The sequence below is a fragment of the Danio aesculapii genome, chromosome 12, assembly GCF_903798145.1.
Source record: "Danio aesculapii chromosome 12, fDanAes4.1, whole genome shotgun sequence".
NCBI lineage: Eukaryota > Metazoa > Chordata > Actinopteri > Cypriniformes > Danionidae > Danio > Danio aesculapii.
In genome coordinates, this window is record NC_079446.1 from 33,860,111 (window position 1) to 33,879,298 (window position 19,188).

Consider the following 19,188-nt stretch of genomic DNA (forward strand, 5'->3'; position numbering starts at 1 on the left):
ATTACAATAGTGAAAGAACACTTCTCTTACGTCAGATTTTAAATTTAAAATATTTGTTATAAGTGGCCAAAACTGATTAGCTAAAGTCACGCTGAAGTGACAGCCAACAGAGGATTGCGTTTGGTCTTAAAGCCTTTTTCGATGGGTTATTATCACTATTTATGTTGGCATAGCAGTCAAAATAAGACTACTGAGCTCTTGTATGGGACAAATTCTGGACCTTTGTCAGTGAGGGGTGGGTTTTCCGAACCAGCCAATTTTATTTTGGCTGATTTAAACAATTATAAACAACACAAAACATAAACATTCTTCTACACAAAAATCGCATCCAGCCCTCCATCTGGCCTGGAGTCTGGCGTGTCATCAATGCCCTCATGTAAAAAACAACCTAAAAACTGAGCCCCAAACGTTTGACTAGTAGTGTATATGTAAAATCTGCAGACCCAAATTAATAGAAAGAAAAGCTTTTTTTTTCTGTTAGACTGAAAAAACACTAGCCAGAATCTCATAAATTCAAATGCATGAAAAAACTGCAGTCTCTCACATTTTCTAAACCTTGTCTCAAATTTTTTAATGGATTGAAGGTTAAACAGTCAGATAAACAGGAAGGCACATACAGTAGATGGTCTTTTTTTATTTAAAATTGATTCACTTTTCAATCCGAAGCACCTTATTCTTGTCTGTCTGGAAGTCCACTGAGATACCTATAAGTGACTCATCACTCAATATAAAGGACTCTGGCATTCAGGCATTGAGTGATGTTGAGGAATGAAGTAAATATCTTTCTCCAGCTTCACCAGTGTGTGTCTCTGTGTGTGTGTTTTCAGCTTTCTTGTATGTGGGAGGACGTCCGGTGGCTCAGACAGAGCCTGGCAGTCTCCACCTCATCCTCTTCCACTCTGCAGTCCAGACAGAAGATGCTGGCGGCCGCGGGACAACTGCAGGTTTGCCAGCCCGTGATGAGCCTTGCTAATAATTTATCACCATAATGGGATTTGATCTCAGTACAAATTGAAATTGAATGGGATAATCCCTGATGTGGGATTCGGAGCAGTGTGTGTGTCTGGGTTTATGCTTGAGCATATTTCATATTGCATAACAATTATCATGGCTAGTGAACTGTTTTAGTTACAATATGATTTTATGTTTATAAATATTTTAAATGTTTATTTTACTTAAATAGAGAATGTTATTTGCATATTTTATAACTTTAATTACAATTATTTATTTTAAATATGTTAAAAAACATATTTTTGAATATTTAAAAAATACTGTGTGTGTGCATGTTATTGTATACTTATTTTATTAAATATGTATTAAGTGTAATATGTGTATTTAGATTTGATTAAAGATATGATTTGTACATCAGAACACAAATATAAACTTTATTCAGTGTATAAATATCTTCTATATTTATTTAATTTATATGTATACTTAATATATTTATATTTTTATTTTTATTTTCCTTTTATTTATTTTTACCATAAAATGTTTTATATTTTTCAGTTTAAGATATTTTAAGCGTATATTTTTACTCCTGCTTACAAATATAACCATTATCCAATGTATTCATATTTTTATTTGTATCAAAATTACATTGATGGATTATTTCATAGTGGACATCATGTACATCAACAGAGATTAAAGTTCCCTGGTGAACAATCTTCCTTCTCACATCTTGTCTATTGCTTTCTATCTCCAAACAGAATCTTCTGGGCACTCACAACCTGGGTCGAGTCCATTATGAGCCCATTAAAGATCGTCACGGGAATGTGTTGCTTGTGACGGTGAGGGAGATGGACAGTCTTTACTCCTTCTTCAACGGGAAGTGGATGCAGGTCTCCAAACTGCAGAGTCAGAGAAAGTCCCTGTCCACACCTGAGGAACCGTACGCCCTTGACATCCTCCTCATAACCATACAGGTGAACATAAATATTAACAACACCTCGACTCAATTACTATTATTTGTATAATAAGTAGCATTAAACTTACTTCTGTGTACCAATTTATTAATTCTGTTAAACACAATACAAGATATTGTGAGGAATGCTGTAAAGCAGCAGCCATTGACTTCCATAGTAGGAACAAACATTTTTTGATGCTTAAACGTGACACTTTAACGGTACTCAGTAGTGGAAAGAGTACTGAAAAATCATACTTAAGTTAAAGTATCATTAGTTGCCTAAAAATGTAGTGCAAGTAGAGTGAAAGTATCTGTTGTAAATATTACTCAAAGTATTAGTAAAAAGTAGCCCTTTTAAAGGTACTCTTGAGTAGTGAGTATTACACTGTAAAAAGCTGAGGCAGTTACATGTAATTTGTGGATGTGTGTAAACGTAACATTCTGTAGTGCATTTAGTTATTGCTCAGCAGGCACACATCATAAGATGGTCATATTAGGTTAGATTTAGGTTGTGATGTCAGGTGACCAAAATTCAATGTCTAGGCAGCGTCTAAAGACAACATTATTTTGATGTCCAATAATGACATCAAATGACATTGATATTTGGTTGATTTTAGGTTGTGTTAAAAAATGACCAAAATCCAGCATTGAGCCAACATCTTAAACCAACATCATATTGATGTCAAATACTGACACTTATTCATCAGGTACGGCAACCAAAATCTAACGTCTGACTACATAGTGGTAACGTCCACACTACCTCAAGCTGTAACATCATTAGACGTTGATATTTAGTTGATTTTAGGATGTTGGACATTGACATCAGACTGACGTTGGGTTCTGATGTCAACCCGATTTTAATTTCCGAACAAAATGTAACGTTCCCACGACGTTGGGGTACAATGTCAATCTCTTTGGTGTTTAAGGCCATTTCGACTCATTATACAGTAAACATCTGTCATCTTCTCATCAGTGACATGCATCGAAACATACTCTGGGTCAATGCGTGTAAAGATTTTGAACATATTTGTGGATACTTTTAATGCTTCCAAACAGTTTGCTGCAATTGTAAAATCACCCAAATCTTGAGGTACTTCATTATAAGGCAATTTGCCTTCTATTGGACAGGAATCACAGGACTGATTTCCTGTGACTGCAAGTTTAAGAAAAGTAGTGGAGTAAAAATACAGATGCTGCATTAAAAATGTACTCAAGGGAAAGTACAAGTACACATTTTTAAAACTACTTCGTGAATTACACTTTCTGAAAAAAACTACTCATTTACAGTAGTTTAATTATTTATAATATGTTACATTACACCACTGACGTTAATGCAAACTGCATTGTAATGCAAACTGTGAATGAACTGCATTGCAAAGTACAAAGCATTTAAATAGCTATTTAACAAATATTTAACATATTGGCCCAATCCCAACTCTACCCCTTAGCCTAAAAAAACGCTAAATTTTGCTATCTATAATCCCTAATAATAACTCCTGTATAACAGTCCCACAACATTCCGTCATTCGATGACATTCGAATACCCTGTCATGTCAAAGTCTAGTGGCTGGGAATGAGATTTTTACAGTGTCTGCTATAATGTTAATGTTGTTTTCGTGTGTTTACATTGATGAATATGGCCACTGTGTAAATATGCAGTGTAGTTACAATCTTATTGCCACATTATATCGTTATTATATGATAACATAGTATATGCCTTCAGTGATTTCCTGAAGATAAATAACAAAAAAATAACACAAATAGAATAACTACAGCAGTCGCAATTGTTCAACCTCATATGAAGCAAGAGATCGCAATGACATATGATGATGTGTGCAGGTGCTGTAGTGGTGTTCCATTTCTTAGGGGTACATATTGAAGCCCTTCCCCTTCACACTCTGTTTTAAGGGCCAGGGGAAAAGGGTAGGGGTACAAAAATAGAATTGGGATTGGGCCATTATCAGTTAATTATTCATTAATTTCACTTCATGTTTTTAGGAAGATTGCAGTGGTAAGACCATTTGGGCAGCTTTCCATAACGCTCCTGTTTAGGTGACATTTTGGAGTTTTATGTTACAAAAATCAGAAAAAAAAGATTTAATTAATTAATTTTTATTTAATTAATTAAAAAATTAATTTGTCTGTGAAAATCCCAAACTAAAGTAAGCATCTAAACTTTCTGAGCTTATACATTGGCTTCGTTCAGTGTACACTTAGTGTATTTGTGTAAGTGTAAGTAATTTATTTTATGTGGGGGTTATTTGATTGCATTTGAAAAACCCACCAGCAGAAGCATAAATCAGTGCTTGTTCAAATAGAACAGCTCACAGTATGTGATATGTAATACAAACACAAATGAAAATCTGATTAAATTAGAATAATTATTTGGGGTGGCAGGTTTTATCAAAGGATCTACAGTATAAGAGGAACCCACTGTCTCCAGAAATATTAGATTGTTTCCAAATAATGCATATTAAACGCTGTCATTCCTGATGTTCTGGAAGCGCCACCTACAGGCAGACAGTGACTTTTGCGTTTTCATTCAGCCTGTCTACTGTTTTTGTTTTGTGCGGATACGTTTTATGTCAGATAATTTCACAAAGCTAGAGTCAGATCCTTTTGTTTTTACAATCTAATTTACACCATTACCTGCCCAAGCTAACGTAGGTATCATCTTTGTGTGAACTGTGAATACAGTGTCACAGTGGTTTTAAATAACAGCTGATAGTTCAGCCTGTGATGAATCAAATAAAAACCTTGTTCGTGTACTCACATTTTGCACTTTTCTTGTTTCTTGGATTAGGAAATGGTCTTTGATTTGGCCAAATTGCTTGCAATGATTGCCATTTGGAATTGGGCATGAAAATCTAGATTGGTGCATTACTAAAAACGGCTCATTTGAACTGTTGTTTTGATGACAGGACATTCTGGCGTATCAGAGACGGAGTCAGCACCGGCTGTCCTCTGGCCTTTATCTGGGTTACCTGAAACTCAGCAGCTCTGTGGATCAGATCAAGGTTCTGGTTCCTCAGCGGATGCCCAACATGCTTTGCCACACCAAAATACGAGACAACTGGAACGTGTCAAGGTCAGCCCAATAGCATTCTTTAACATGTTATTGGCTTTTGCACTCAGTTTTACAGCTGATTTTGATTATTTGTGTATCAGTTTTCGTTTTTACCCAGTTTTAACTAAATGATTATAATTTAAATGTATTTATTCATTTTTTTTGGTTTGGTGAGTTTTAGTTGTCATGAACTTAATTGCAAATAACTGGAATGTTCATTAAAAAAAAGCAAACGTAAAGAAAGACTCTACAACACAACACATGAAAGAGTTTATTGGACCTGCTTTAGGGAAAATAGAATTTTCTGAATTCAGTTTGTTCCTCAGAATCATACAGTCCTTAATTTTGTTGTTCACAAAGCAGTTCTCTGAAATGTTCTCTCTTTCAAGTCTTTTTTTTCCATTTCAAAGCATAAAGCTTGTATTGAAAGCCTGTAATGAAAGCACATAATGATTTTCTGCTTTTTTACTCTGTTTAGTGCTGCACTGACCTTTTCTTAGCCAATAGTACACTAATCTCATTTTAATGATATTATATTAATTCATTAGTGAAGGGAGAAAAGGGTTTGAGTCTCAGGGCTAAAAAATAATGTTATTTGTATCATTATTTTACATTACAGAGAAGAACTAAACTGTAATATGTTTATATATAATATATAGCATAATACTAAACAATAGTATGCATTTAAAAATTAAATTAAACAGTTAAGCACATGCAAAAAACAATCCTCAGCGACACCAATAAATGTTAATGTATGCAACAGGAAAACAGTAAGAAGGCTATCTGAACAATTTTTTATGCATGTGTATATGTTGCATTCACAATTTTATACAGTATAACAACAATAATTCTTTGACTAACCACTCAATGGAAATTTAGTCTACAAAGCTTTTTGTCTAAAAACGTTTAATCAACTTCTAGAGGCCAGGTTAATTCTCATTCATTCATTTATTTTCCTTCAGCTTAGTCCCTTTATTAACCAGGGGATGCCACAGCGGAATCCAGCATATCTTTTCCACAGCGGATGCCCTTCCAGCCTTAACCCAGTATTGGGAAACACCCATACACTCTCATACACTACGGACAATTTAGTTAATTCAATTCACCTATAGTGCATGTCTTTGGACTGTGGGGTAAACCGGAGCACCCGGAGGAAACCCACGCAAACACAGGGAGAACATGCAAACTCCACTCAGAAATGCCAACTGACCCAGCTGGGACTCAAACCAGTGACTATCTTGCTGTGATGCAACAGTGCTAACCACTGATCCACTGTGTTGCACAGCTCAATTTGTTTTTACTGAAAAACTATTCATTTCATTAGTAATTTTACCAAAATACCAGCAATACATGTACATTTCAACTCATTATAAAAGTCTCTAATGCAATCTAATAAATGTTATTGACCTAGGCATTACATTTTAGCCCTTTTATAGCACCTAAATCAGCTAATATTTCTTACTGGTGAAGCGAATGCAAGCTTTCCAGTGCGAGTGTACCTGAGAAGATTGAAATATGCCTGAACTCCATGTCGGGCTCCCCCTCACCACAGGCTTACATAGTTTCTTGACACCACCATTTTTTACAGTCAAAACAAAACTGCTATTTGTTTTTGTTCGGTAAAGGAGCTATTTATTTATTTTCATCTCGGGTCATGGTGTTGACCTTGGTAGGTAGCTAGAGACAGGGAGGGTATTATCCTGCAGCTCTGTGTGGTAGTAAAACTAAATTTACTACGGGGCCGGACTGTGGAAGTCAGTGGGAGGTTCACACAGGATGATGCCCACTCACGGCTCGAGGAAAACCTCTGGAGCAAAAAAATTCTCAATTTTTTTTCCACCAACCAACCCCCTTGACACTAGCCTTGAGGGTGTCCTTGAGACTTAAACCAAAATGCTCTATTTTGCCCCATCATCAGTGAGCTGATGCTTTTCAACCTCTCCGTTTTGGAGAAATTTGAATTCCTTTTGTCTTATTTGAAAGATAAAGTTTTCTCTGTGCTTTGCCAACTACTCTGGCGCTTCTGGAAAGACTGATATAGCGCTGTGTGTATGTTGACTGAACGCTGTCTCTTCTCGCCCAGGGATGAGTGGGAATGGCTGCAGTCACTGTCTGGCCCTGTGGAGGTGGAAAGAGCAGATCAGGCTACAGACTGCCTCCTCTTCTCTGAGCTCCAGACAGCCATTAAAAGTCTGCTGCACCAGATTAATCTACCTCTCCACCAGGTACTGCAGTCCACAAGACTCCTACAGAAGTCTGGGGTAACTTGGTGTTAAAGGAATTGTTCACACAACATTTTTTAATTCTGCCATTGTTTATTGACACTTGACTTTTCCAAATCAGTTTGATTTTTTTTTCTGTTCTGTTGAACACAAATGAAGATATTTTGAAGAATTTGGAAACCTGTGACAATTGACTTCCATATTATTTGTTTTTCTTACTATGGGTGTCAATGGTTACAGGTTTCCAACATTCTTCAAACTACTTTAATTTTGTGTTCAGCAAAACAAAACAAAAAACTTATTGGTTTGGACCTAGTCAAGGGTGAGTAAGTGATGGCAGACTTTTCATTTTTGGGTGAACTTTCCCATTTAAGCACTTAATAATAAATAGATGTCAATACAGGGATTTTTAAAACATATTTTTAGAATAACTTGAAGTTATTTGTGCATTATGTAATTTGGATAATTTTGAGGTTTGACAAAAAATAAGGTTAAAGTACATTTAAACTGTGAGTAGTTTGAAATCAGATCTACAATGAGATGGATGAATGGATGGATGGAATGATGGATAATAGATTAAAAGGTAACAAATGGCCAAATGAATAGACAAATAAACAATGGATGGATAGATTTATAGATTGACAAATAAGGGAATCGATGAATGGATTGATTGGTAGGTGCATGGATGGATATGGATAGGTGCATTGATGGATGGGTTGATGGGTAGGTGGATGAATAGATTTATAGGAGAATGAATAATTAGATTGATAGGTGAATGAACGGAAAGGTTGATAGGTGGATGAATTGATAGATATACTAATAGATAGACAGATATAGGGAGAGATGCATTGATGGATAGAACGAGAGATCATAAATACTGTAGATAGAAAGATGATGGATGAGGAATACTCTGGTTGAACAGATGGAAGGATGGATTGATATATGTAGAGATGTACAGTATAAACAATGGATAGACTGCTATACAGATAGATACATGGAAAAATTGATAAATAGATGTATAGGCAGAACGGTTAATGGAATTGAATGATGTTTGGATGGATGGATGGATGGATGAATGGATTGCTATACAGATAGATACATGGAAATAATTGATAAAGAGATGGATGGATAGTACGGTTAATGGAATGATGGATGGATGGATGGATGGATGGATGGATAGATGTACAGTAGAGGTGATGGGTAGATTGCTATACAGAAAGATACATGGACAAAATTGATAAATGGATATATGGACAGAACAGTTAAGAGAATGTAATGATGTTTAGATGGATGGATGAATGGATGGACTGCTATGTAGATAGATAAATGGAAAAATTGATAAATAGATAGATGGACAGAACGGTTAACTGGATGGATGGATGGATAGATGTACAGTAGAGAACAATGGGTAGAGTGCTGTACAGATAAATAAATGGAAAAATTGATAAATATATGTATGGACTGAACAGTTAAGGGAATGGAATGATGTTTGGATGGATGGATGGATGGATGATGGATGAATGAATGGATTGACTGTTTTACAGATAGATACATTGAAAAATGTATAAATGGATGGACAGGAGTGATGGATGGATGGATGGATGGATGGATGGATGGATAGATAGATGGAAAAATGGTGGATAGAATGTGGGATTGACAGATGGAAGGATAGTATGCTGTATGGATGGAGGTTTAGACAGATGGTTGGATAGTAAGACAGATAAAGACAGAGAGCCACGAATGGATGGATGGATGGATAGATGGATAGATGGATGGATAGACAATTAATTCCTTTATGGAATAATAGATGGATAGACAGTTAAACATGGTTGGACAGATTAATTGATAAATAGATGGATAAATCGGTGGACTGTTGGAAAGACTTTTATATGTGCAGATTTATGGATGGATGGATTGATGGATGGATGGATGGATGGATGGATCAATACACAATGAATGGACAGACAGACAGATAGATAGACAGACAGACATACAGACTATTGCATGTTTACTTTAATGGATAGATTGTACCATTAAACAATACAGTGTGTTTAGCATTGTAAACATTTTTAAGAACAACTTTTTTCCTGTATTACTGGGTTTTGGAGTTTTTGCTTGCTATTAGTCACGGCATGACATTGTTACCCTTCGACCCCCAAGGGTTAAAGTCTGTGTGTGTGTCTGTGTGTCCCGCACAGGCCAAGCACTTCCGTCTCTACACACACGAGGTGCTGGAGCTGGGTCACAATGTGTCCTTTCTTCTGCTGCTGCCTGCCTCAGACGACGTCTGCTCTGCCCCGGGACAGACCAACCCCTACACCCCACACTCGGGGTTCCTCAACCTCCCTCTTCAAATGTTTGAGCTCGGTACACTGGCTTCTGTTTCAACCCCTACAATATTAGCTCAGTTGGCCTTATAAAAATCCACAGATTCCTCCCCTCTCTGCCCCCAGTCACACTCCCTTAGGACCTCTAGTAAATCAAGCAGACACACACATATGCAGACAGCACCACAGCTAGCCAAACAGCCACCCGCCCCCCTCGCTGAGCCCCGACTGAGTAAAATAAGGAAAGGTTAAACAAGTAATCAATATTATAATTCAATAAAATGTGTTTTAAAGAATGGAGGATCGTTTTCATCCAAATAACAGGGTTTATTTTGAGACGCGAGGGCAAACCGTGTGCTTGTGTTCTTAGCAGCGGTGCCAGTTTGAACACTTAGTAGCTTATTCAGCTGCTGTTGTGGGGAGAGTTTCAAACACGTTTTTAAACGTTATACTGTGAGGTAGTTTCAGCCCAAACACCATACACTTGTAAACCACCCACAGATTTCCATTACAAAAACATCTTTTAAAAAGATCCGCCAGTGTTTTGGGGACATTAATGATAACCTCGCCAGGGTCTCAGTTTCACTCTTCACACCACCCTGTGTAATGCAATAACATCTCACTTATATAGTAACTATGCTAACTATAGTGTTCGTGTTTTTGTTTTGTCTCCTGGTGCAGTTCACTTCTGCTCGTATAAGGAGAAATTCATCAGTCTTTACTGCCGGCTGTCCTCAGTGCTGGATCTGGATGCTCTGATTACCCAGCAGGCTTTTAGAGAGGCCATCACTGACTCAGAGGTGTCCACTGCCAAACAGAGGCACCAGCACATTCTGGATTACATTCAGGTATGATGAAGCTCTCTGTGAAGGATAATTCCATTTGACATTTTCTCTCCCTGTTGTCCCATAATATATGATCAATGAAGCACAATTTCTCATTGTAATGGACCCTTTTCACAAGACTGCTATGACGTGTTTAATGGTCATCTTAAAATCTCATAATCTTAAAGGGCACGTATTTTACCCCTTTTTCAAGATTTAAGATACGTCGTTTGTGTCTCCAGAACCCATCAGAGTATTTGTTATAACCTTTCAGAATATTAGAACTTTCTGCTCTACACACTATGTAGCTGTTTTTGTTGCCTGTGCCTTTAATGCTAGTTCTCCCCGCCCACCGTTCCCACATGCCTGTCAGAGTGTGCCGTGGCTGCATCAGATAAACAGCACAGGGATAGACATGAATGAAGCAGATCTCGCATAACATTTGTGAAAAAAACTACAGTGAGAACTTTACCAATGATTTTTTGATGTATTTGTTGTGGAGTTAATTCAAGCCTTTCGATGAGTCACACACAATGTTGTTACAAAGTTCACGCGCTCAAACAGCAGACACACATACTGTATACACACAGTGCGCGAGTTTATCTTTGCACTATATTGGCACGGCAAATGTGACAGGATACACGTTAATATCCACTGCTGTATGGATATGCATTATGTTAACGTACAAAATAAACCTGATTTAATGTCCACAAACGGGGATTGAAGCAGTGTCTTTTATAATTGTACTGACATGCGGCTTTGGAGACAAAGACGGTAAAACTGCTGTAATTCATTACAAAATGCACTGTTTTAAAAACGTTTCAACTTGTAAAACTGATTCTTGATCACATTTGATGATGATGGATGATCACAGTGAGCTCAACAGATCTTTTAATCCCAGTTGCTTTGCGCACGTCCTGTCTTGTTGATATGATTATATGCGTCACTACGGAAACATGTTAATACACGGCTGTCAAACAATTCAGTGGGCGGGGAAATCGCACCCCTACGTCATGTTGCAGTGGGCCTCAAAATGAGAGGGATTTGGGTCTGGTTGGGTCACCCCAATATGACTTTGGACACGCTATACCTACACACAGGTCTGTCCAAACAGCTTACAAAAATGATTTTCATCATAGGGGCCCTTTAAATCCTTGAAAGTTTTGAATATTTTAATTGAAGAAAAAAAAATGTATGTACATTTAAATGCAGTTACATATGTATTGTATCATCTTTGCATCAAATTACAAAAAGAACTAATTACGGCCTGTACGAGACGTTTAAATGCAGAGTGTATGGGACAGTAAATTTGACGTTTTACTCTCTTCTGGTTGCCGTTATCAGTCTCACACATTTTTATAAAATTTTTCTATAAGTCTTAATAACACTATCAGTAGCTATGTTTCGATCTACCTATTTTTATACACATTTTGGATATGCGCATTAAAAATTAAAAGTTAATGGAAACGCTGCGATGCACATGCATTTTGAAAATGCGCATAAAAAATGTATGTGTATAAATAAGTAAAATAAACGTTTTATTCGACAAGAAAAAAATTTGCATAAACAATAATGGAAATACTTTTACCAAACAAATTCCAGTATGCTCATTAAAAAAGGTCATGTGATTTTGTTATAAGAGATCATGTGATGATAAATGTGTGTGTGAATTGACCAAGCGGCTGAGCACATTGTAAAACATCTGAAATGTTGTTTTGGTCATTCTAAAATGCTTTAATTGTTGTAGTATTAGTGTTATTATATTATTAATTACCTCCAGAATTGTCAAAAGCATCTGTGCTCCACGTCTCAGGTCTTCAAACGCCACCACGCTTATTATGTACGTGTCTTTTATGCGATATTCCAGTTTTGTGCATAAATTTAATTAGCATGTTTGGATAATTTGCATAATTATAGATTTTTTCCTTTGTTATTTGAGCAGGTAGGATTGTAAAAAAAATTATTTGTTGTACTCAGCCAATAACTATGCCCCTTGTTTACCTAAATATGATGACATCCGCTACTGAGAAACTCAAAAAATATATATAAAAAAGGTCCATTAATGCACTTTTTACATAACATAAATTAGTATGTTAATTGAGAGAAAAACTAAAAAATACACACATGTACTGTATACAGTTGAATGTAAAATGATTAGCCCTCCTTTGAAATGTATTATTTTTCAAATATTTTTTTAAAACACATTTTTAAACATAATAGTTCTGATAACTCATTTATTTTATCATGATGACACCATGTAATATTTTACTAGTCATTTTGCAAGATAATGGTTTTCAGTTTAAAGTGCAATTTAAAGGCTTAACTGGGTTAAAGAGGTTAACTAAGATAATTAGATTAATTAGCAAGTCACTGGAGAACAGTGGTTTGTTCTGTAGCCAGTCGGAAAAAAATCTTAAGGGGTTAATAGTATTGACCTTAAAAATCATTATTAAGATTAAGACAAATTAAGAACTGCTTTAATTCAAGCCAAACTAAAAGAAATAAGACTTTCTCTAGAAGAAGAAATATAATCGGAAATACTGTGAACATTTCCTTGCTCTGTTAAACATCACTTGTGAAAAAAAAAAAAGAATTTAGATTTTAAAAGAGGGCTAATAATTTTGCCTTTATACAAATATGTGTTGTATACAAAGTTTGAATGGTTTTTTAAGGTGGAGAATGTGAGATTTAAATTATTTTAAAGAAGCTCCTCTTACTCATTTTGTAAAAAAATTATATATATATATATATATATATATATATATATATATATATATATATATATATATATATATATATATATATATATATATATATATATACATACATATATATATGAAAATTACTGATTTATCAGATTTAGCATACGTAGTGTATGCTAAATCTGATAAATCAGTAATTTTCATATTTAAAAGGTTTAGGATATGTAAGATTTATTGCCTTTGAAAGACTTTAATACTCAGACTGATTTTGTTTGTTTATAATTAATTTTAATTTAATAAAATTATTTTATTTTAAAGCTCCGTTTTTAATGACTTTCTGTAAGCAGCGTTAAAGGGGGGGTCCACAGTGTATTTTTAAGGCTTGGTTGTGTTTATAAGATGCTAAGCAATGTGTGCTCATGATTCATTTGTAAAAAAGCACGTAATTTTTTCATAAATACTTATTTTGATTTTATACAGCTACTCAGCTAATATGAAAAGGACAATTATATTTCCTAGATCCTCTAAAAGGCCTGCCCTCAAGAGGCTCTGATTGGTCTGCTAACATAATGGGCTGTGATTTGCGGATTGGCTCCATGTCACTCCCCTACAAGCCGCATAGAGAGACGTGCATAAAGAGACACTGCAGCGCTGGTGAAGATTTTGGGTGTTTACAGAGGTTGGACTGATAAATGTGAATTTGTTAGCGGTGCCAAACAGCATTTTCCATTGTTTACATCCTTGTTTACGTCCCCGTTATAACATACAGTTAACACTAGAAACTGTGCATGTCAAAGATCAATTTTAACAAAAAAAATACTTGCAGGTTGTGGCTCACAATTCACAGCTTCGTCGATTGGAGGAGTTTTTAGCTAAATCCAGCCCTAAACTGGGAGAGATTCTGGAAGTTCTCCTTCGTCAAATGCTAGCGCTATATCTTTTTTTATAATTCTCTGGAGCATAATTAAAATTAAATTGTAAGCACTTCTCTTTTTGTGCCGTGTCCTTTGGAAGCCCAAATACAGAAACAGAACAAGCTCTGTGGAAATAGCAGCATTTGGATGGCATTTTAGCTTTCACTGCTTTAACATTGCAGTGCCTCTGGCCACGCCCCTTCACTGCGCAGAGTGTGTGCACGAGGTGAATGCATGTAACCAAAAACCCTTGTGATCTCATTAGCCCGGATGTATTTTTTTTGTAGTCCCCAAAATTTGATCGCTGTAGGCTTTGCTAAGCTAACTCTGTAAGAGCCAATGTCTCCCTTTGCATTGAACTTATTAATTGAACTTATTAATTGAGTATATTAAATTTAGAGATGTTGTTTATGTTCACACAGCTACATTACACATCAACTAAAGTTTAAAATATGATATCGTAATGGAACACCTTTTTAAAATACCAATTTGGTGCTGAAGTATCATAATTTATTACCAGTGTTGAGAACAGTTGTGCTACTCAAAGGAATAATTAACCCCAAAATACTCACTATTTACTCACATTCAAGGGGTTCCAAACCATTATGAGTTTCTTTCTTCTGTTGAACACAAAATAAGATATTTTGAAGAATGCTGAAAACCTGTAATCATTGACATCCAAAGTAGGAAAAACAAATACTATGGATGTCAATGGTTATTTGTTTCCAAATTTCTTCAAAGTATCTTTTATGTCCGGCAGAAGAACGAAAGTCAACCAGGTTTGTGACAAGTAAAAGGTGTGTAAATGATGACAGAATTAACATTTTTGGTTGAACTATCCCTTATATTGTTGTAGAAACTGATTTTCTCCTAATATTTTAAAGATCACAAACTTTAAGCTTTGTAAGTAATATTTTTAAGGATTTAAATTCTGTCTTTCATGAATAAACACAATTAATTCACAAATTAAAACTATTTCATATTAAAAAAACTTATGTTTAGGATGTTTATTGGTGTGAATTTGTTTGTGCGCTACCTGAAATAATGCTTTAACTGCTCCATTCTTGTTTACGAGCCACATTTGTGTTGTTTCAATTACAACGTTTAGCAATACGTCATGCATGTTTCGGTCGCGAGGATCACATGTTTATTCCCAGCTGTTTGGGAGTGTTGGAAACATCAAACTACAAAAACAGTTTAAACTAATAATCCAATTAGGATAGTTTATTGATGTCATAAAGCATAACTACTAGACGTATAAACTGTAAAACAAGTTGTTTTTCTTGTGTCGAAAATTTCTATAACAGCTCAGCAGACTCTCTCACAATCCGACTTGAAAGCGAGGCGTGTGTTAAGTGTGTCGGTCTGAAATAATCCCTCTCCGCCACCACGGTCTGGACTATTAATTGAGATTGACCACAAAACCACAAGAGTGTTTGTGTGATGTCAGGTCCAAGAGGCTCTGGAAAAAAGCAGCACACTGACCACAGATTACACAGCGCCTAAGAGCGACGAGGGGAAAAAATAATACCGATCAATGAGTGTGACTGCATGACTGTGTGTATGTGTGTGTGGCTGAGAAATGTGGCATCAATTAGCATGAAAACCTTAATGTTCCAGGAGGCGGCAAACGAGAAAGGGCCACGTCTGTCAAAGTGGCACGGCGGTGGAAAGTGCTTTACGGTCGAGCTTTCGTGCGAGAGGGCAGGTTTATATCGCTGTGAGGTCCTGTCAGAGAGCTAACGGACAGACCGCAAAACATGCGCTTCAGATGCATGTGGCTTCTGTGACACTCACATTTACTTGCTGGTCTCGAGTTTATGTCAGCAGATTTACACTGTTCTCTCTGTAATGAGAGTAAAAGCAAGTAGTTTTGCATATTTGTGTGTGTTTTAGCTAATATTTAGCTGTAAATGTTCTGAACTTGTTTTAATTTACCCCCAAATTCTGTCAAAATGCATTCAAATGAATCCTCAAGTACATTTTTAACAACAAGATATTTGTAATCAGAGCTGAAAGATTTCCCTCCATTGTCATTTAGTATGCTTGTGGGACAAAAATTGTCAAAATACAGGCCCGTAGCCAGAGAGGGTTCGGGTGGATCAAAAGACCCACCCACCCCCTACTAACAAAGTTCTCATTTGTCAGATTTTTGAAGACAAATTTAAGTATCAATTATTATTTAAATGGACAAATTCTGACTAAAGACTGGTTTATACTGTACTTCTGCATCGAGTAATGATTTGTGCGTAGTTGTGCATTTATACTTCTGCATGCTATTTGTGTTGCTCTGCAATAACACTTCTGAAACACTAGCTTGCAGTAGCTTTAAATGTTACCCTATTATAAGTTTCTTTGCGGGTCTTTTGTTTTTTCTGAATCCTACCTTAATGCAGAAGCACCTAAAACCAGCTCATTCAGAGGCGGTAACCAGCAGATGTGCAACAATTTTAGTCATAAGGTAAACACAATACAAAACTTTCCATTTAAAGCTCCTTCACAGGACTCGACGCTAGTAAACACTCGCTCAATCAGGCTTGCGGCTCTCAGCACAACTCACACTCATCACCACTACCATGCTGACCAATCACAGAGCTTGTGCTACGTGTCATTGCGAAGTGTAGTTACATTTTTTGAGACGTAAACATCAGTGTCGGCGTTAGCCATGGTAATGGCTATCCAACTGCGCCAATGCTGCGCCGGAGCATGTGCGTGCACTTGACATATAAATTGAAGTATAAATCAGCCTTTAGGAAATGAGTTTGTTATTTGCCTATAGGCTACAGTTTTTCACAGCCACAGATACCTAATTGTTTTTTTTTGTTTGTTTTTTTTTCTAACAATAGATAATAATAAATTGTCAATTTAAAAAATATGTATTTTTTCTGTGTATAATTATTAAAAATTATTATTTCCCTGTTCAAACATTTGAATTTAAAATTCTAATCTCATTACATTATTTATAAAACTGTAATAACAGACATTTTAAAGCGCATTTGTAAATAAACACAAATTTTTGCTTACCATAAAATAGTATGAAAAGCATATTGACAAAAATGTAGGAAATATATTTGTTGCATTAAAAAGTGTGGTAATGATAACCATGGATGGCATGCTGGCGCAGTGGGTAGCGCTGTCACCTCACAGTAAGAAGGTCACTGGTTTGAGCCTCGGTTGGGTCAGTTGGCATTTCTGTGTGGAGTTTGCATGTTCTCCCCGTGTTCACGTGTGTTTCCTCCGGGTGCTCTGGTTTCCCCCATAGTCCAAAGACATGCGCTATAGGTAAATTGGGTAAGCTAAATTGTCAGTAGTGTATGTGTGTCAATGAGAGTGTATGGGTGCTTTCCAGTGATGGGTTGCATTTAGAAGGGCATCCGCTGCTTAAAACATATGCTAATCTGGGCGACCCCGGATTAATAAAGGGAGTAAGCCGAAAAGAAAATGAAGGAATAAATGATAACATCAAACAAGCTAATCCAAAAGTTAGTGCTTAAAATGTCACTAAAATGCAATATTTGAACCTCATAACTTGATTTAAAAAAACTAGGTGAATAACTACAAAAAGTCTACTTTTGTCAAAAAAAGGACCACCCCTTTTAATAGGCTGGATACGGGCTTGAAATTTATAATTGTTTTGAAGAGGAGCACATTTCCTCTATGGAACAACATGAGTGTGAATAAATCATGACTGAATTTTCATTTTGAAAGTTCTGAATCAACAATATACAACAAAAAATAGTATCTCTTACAAAATTTGCCAAAAATCTGAGAAGCCTATTTCTACCACTGAATAAAAGAAATAAAAAGGTAACAAACTTTATCTCACAATTTAGTTTTTTAGTGTAATGTAATGTGTGTAGTCATATAGTGCATTTATTGTGTATGGCCATACACCCAAAGCACTTCACAATCATGAGGGGCGGTCTCTCCACACCACAACAAATGTGCAGCATCCACTTGGTTGATGCGACTGCAGCCCCAGAACAACGGCACCAGTGCGCTATGCCAATTACGAGAAGTGCCATGGGATTTTTAACGATCACAGAGAGTCTGGGCCTCAGTTTAACATCTCAACTGAAAGACAGTGTCCCCTTCACTATATAGGGGCATTAGTAATCACACAGACCACAAGTTGAGTGCCCCCTGCTGGCCTCAATAATACCACATCTAACAGCAACCTACTGCTCCCATGTGGTCTCCCATCCAGGTACCGACCAGGCTCAGCCCTGCTTACTGTAGATTCAGTGAGTAAGTGTGCTGGTGTGCACAAAATTATAAGTTTAAATGTTGAAATTCAGATTTGTTTTGCCAGGTGAATGCTTGCTGTACTTTGCTTGAAAAAAGGCACAATTATGAGACAAAATGGTCAGAATTGGCAGATCAAAATTTTCACAATTCAGAGAAAAAAAACTGAACAAAAATAAAAGTTTCCTTGTTGTAGCAGTTTTATATTTTACAATTAAGTTTATATTACTCCCAGTTACGTCATAAATTTGCGTTTCTGAAAGTCAGAATTGTGAGTTTGTCAAGCAGCGGTGAAAAGGCAGTACTGCAAGTTTATGGAGGTTTTCGTATTTGTTTTTGCCCAATTTTTTGTGAGAGTTTGATTGCACAACCTTTGACGCTTGTAAAAATGGGAAATGTTTTCTCATCCCTTTTAGCGAAAAGCCTATTAATTTCACTATACTCAATATGCATGATTATATGCTCAGTTGCATTTTATTATTTCCATTTAACGTTATTTTCCCCTGCAGTCCGCCGGCCTATCAGAACAGACCTGTGATTCATTTTTTGAGGGGTTGAAAGCTGCAATATTAGAGCACTGGGTGTGATATAAGACACATTGCCTATTTATTCGTATTTTCCCCTAATTTGTTGCAATATTTCTCAGCCAGCAGCATCAGCCAAACATTTATTAGTTGAAGCAGTCTATTTCGCAAGCTAAAGCAACTCATATTATTGCCCTTGTCATACTAGAGTCCCCTTTTTGTCGTTAGAAGCCCGGCATATTTTCCAAAGGAGTCATCCTGTGGTGTCAGGGCTCATTCCCATAAGCAGGATCTCACATGGCATTTGCTAGAAAGAGCTCAGATTGCAGAGCTTTTCTCTCTCTCTCCTCTTTTTTTTTTCATCTGCCCATGCTTCATTTTTGTCCAGCCTTTTTCCTTCCAATTTGAAATAAGCTCCTTGTAAATACAATTGCTATAGTACGTCTCAAGGATGGAAAAT

The 19,188-nt window shown here is 36.3% G+C and overlaps 1 protein-coding gene across 1 annotated transcript in view; it reads left to right on the forward strand.

Annotated features, from left to right (window-relative positions):
• The window catches only part of ankfn1 (ankyrin repeat and fibronectin type III domain containing 1), a 176,767-nt gene that overhangs the window by 150,984 nt on the left and 6,595 nt on the right, over positions 1-19,188 (forward strand). The window contains exons 18-23 of the mRNA XM_056470222.1: positions 828-944; positions 1,707-1,922; positions 4,825-4,991; positions 7,054-7,195; positions 9,391-9,559; positions 10,201-10,367. Coding sequence (XP_056326197.1) covers positions 828-944; positions 1,707-1,922; positions 4,825-4,991; positions 7,054-7,195; positions 9,391-9,559; positions 10,201-10,367 — 978 coding nt within the window. The remainder of the gene's footprint in view (positions 1-827; positions 945-1,706; positions 1,923-4,824; positions 4,992-7,053; positions 7,196-9,390; positions 9,560-10,200; positions 10,368-19,188) is intronic.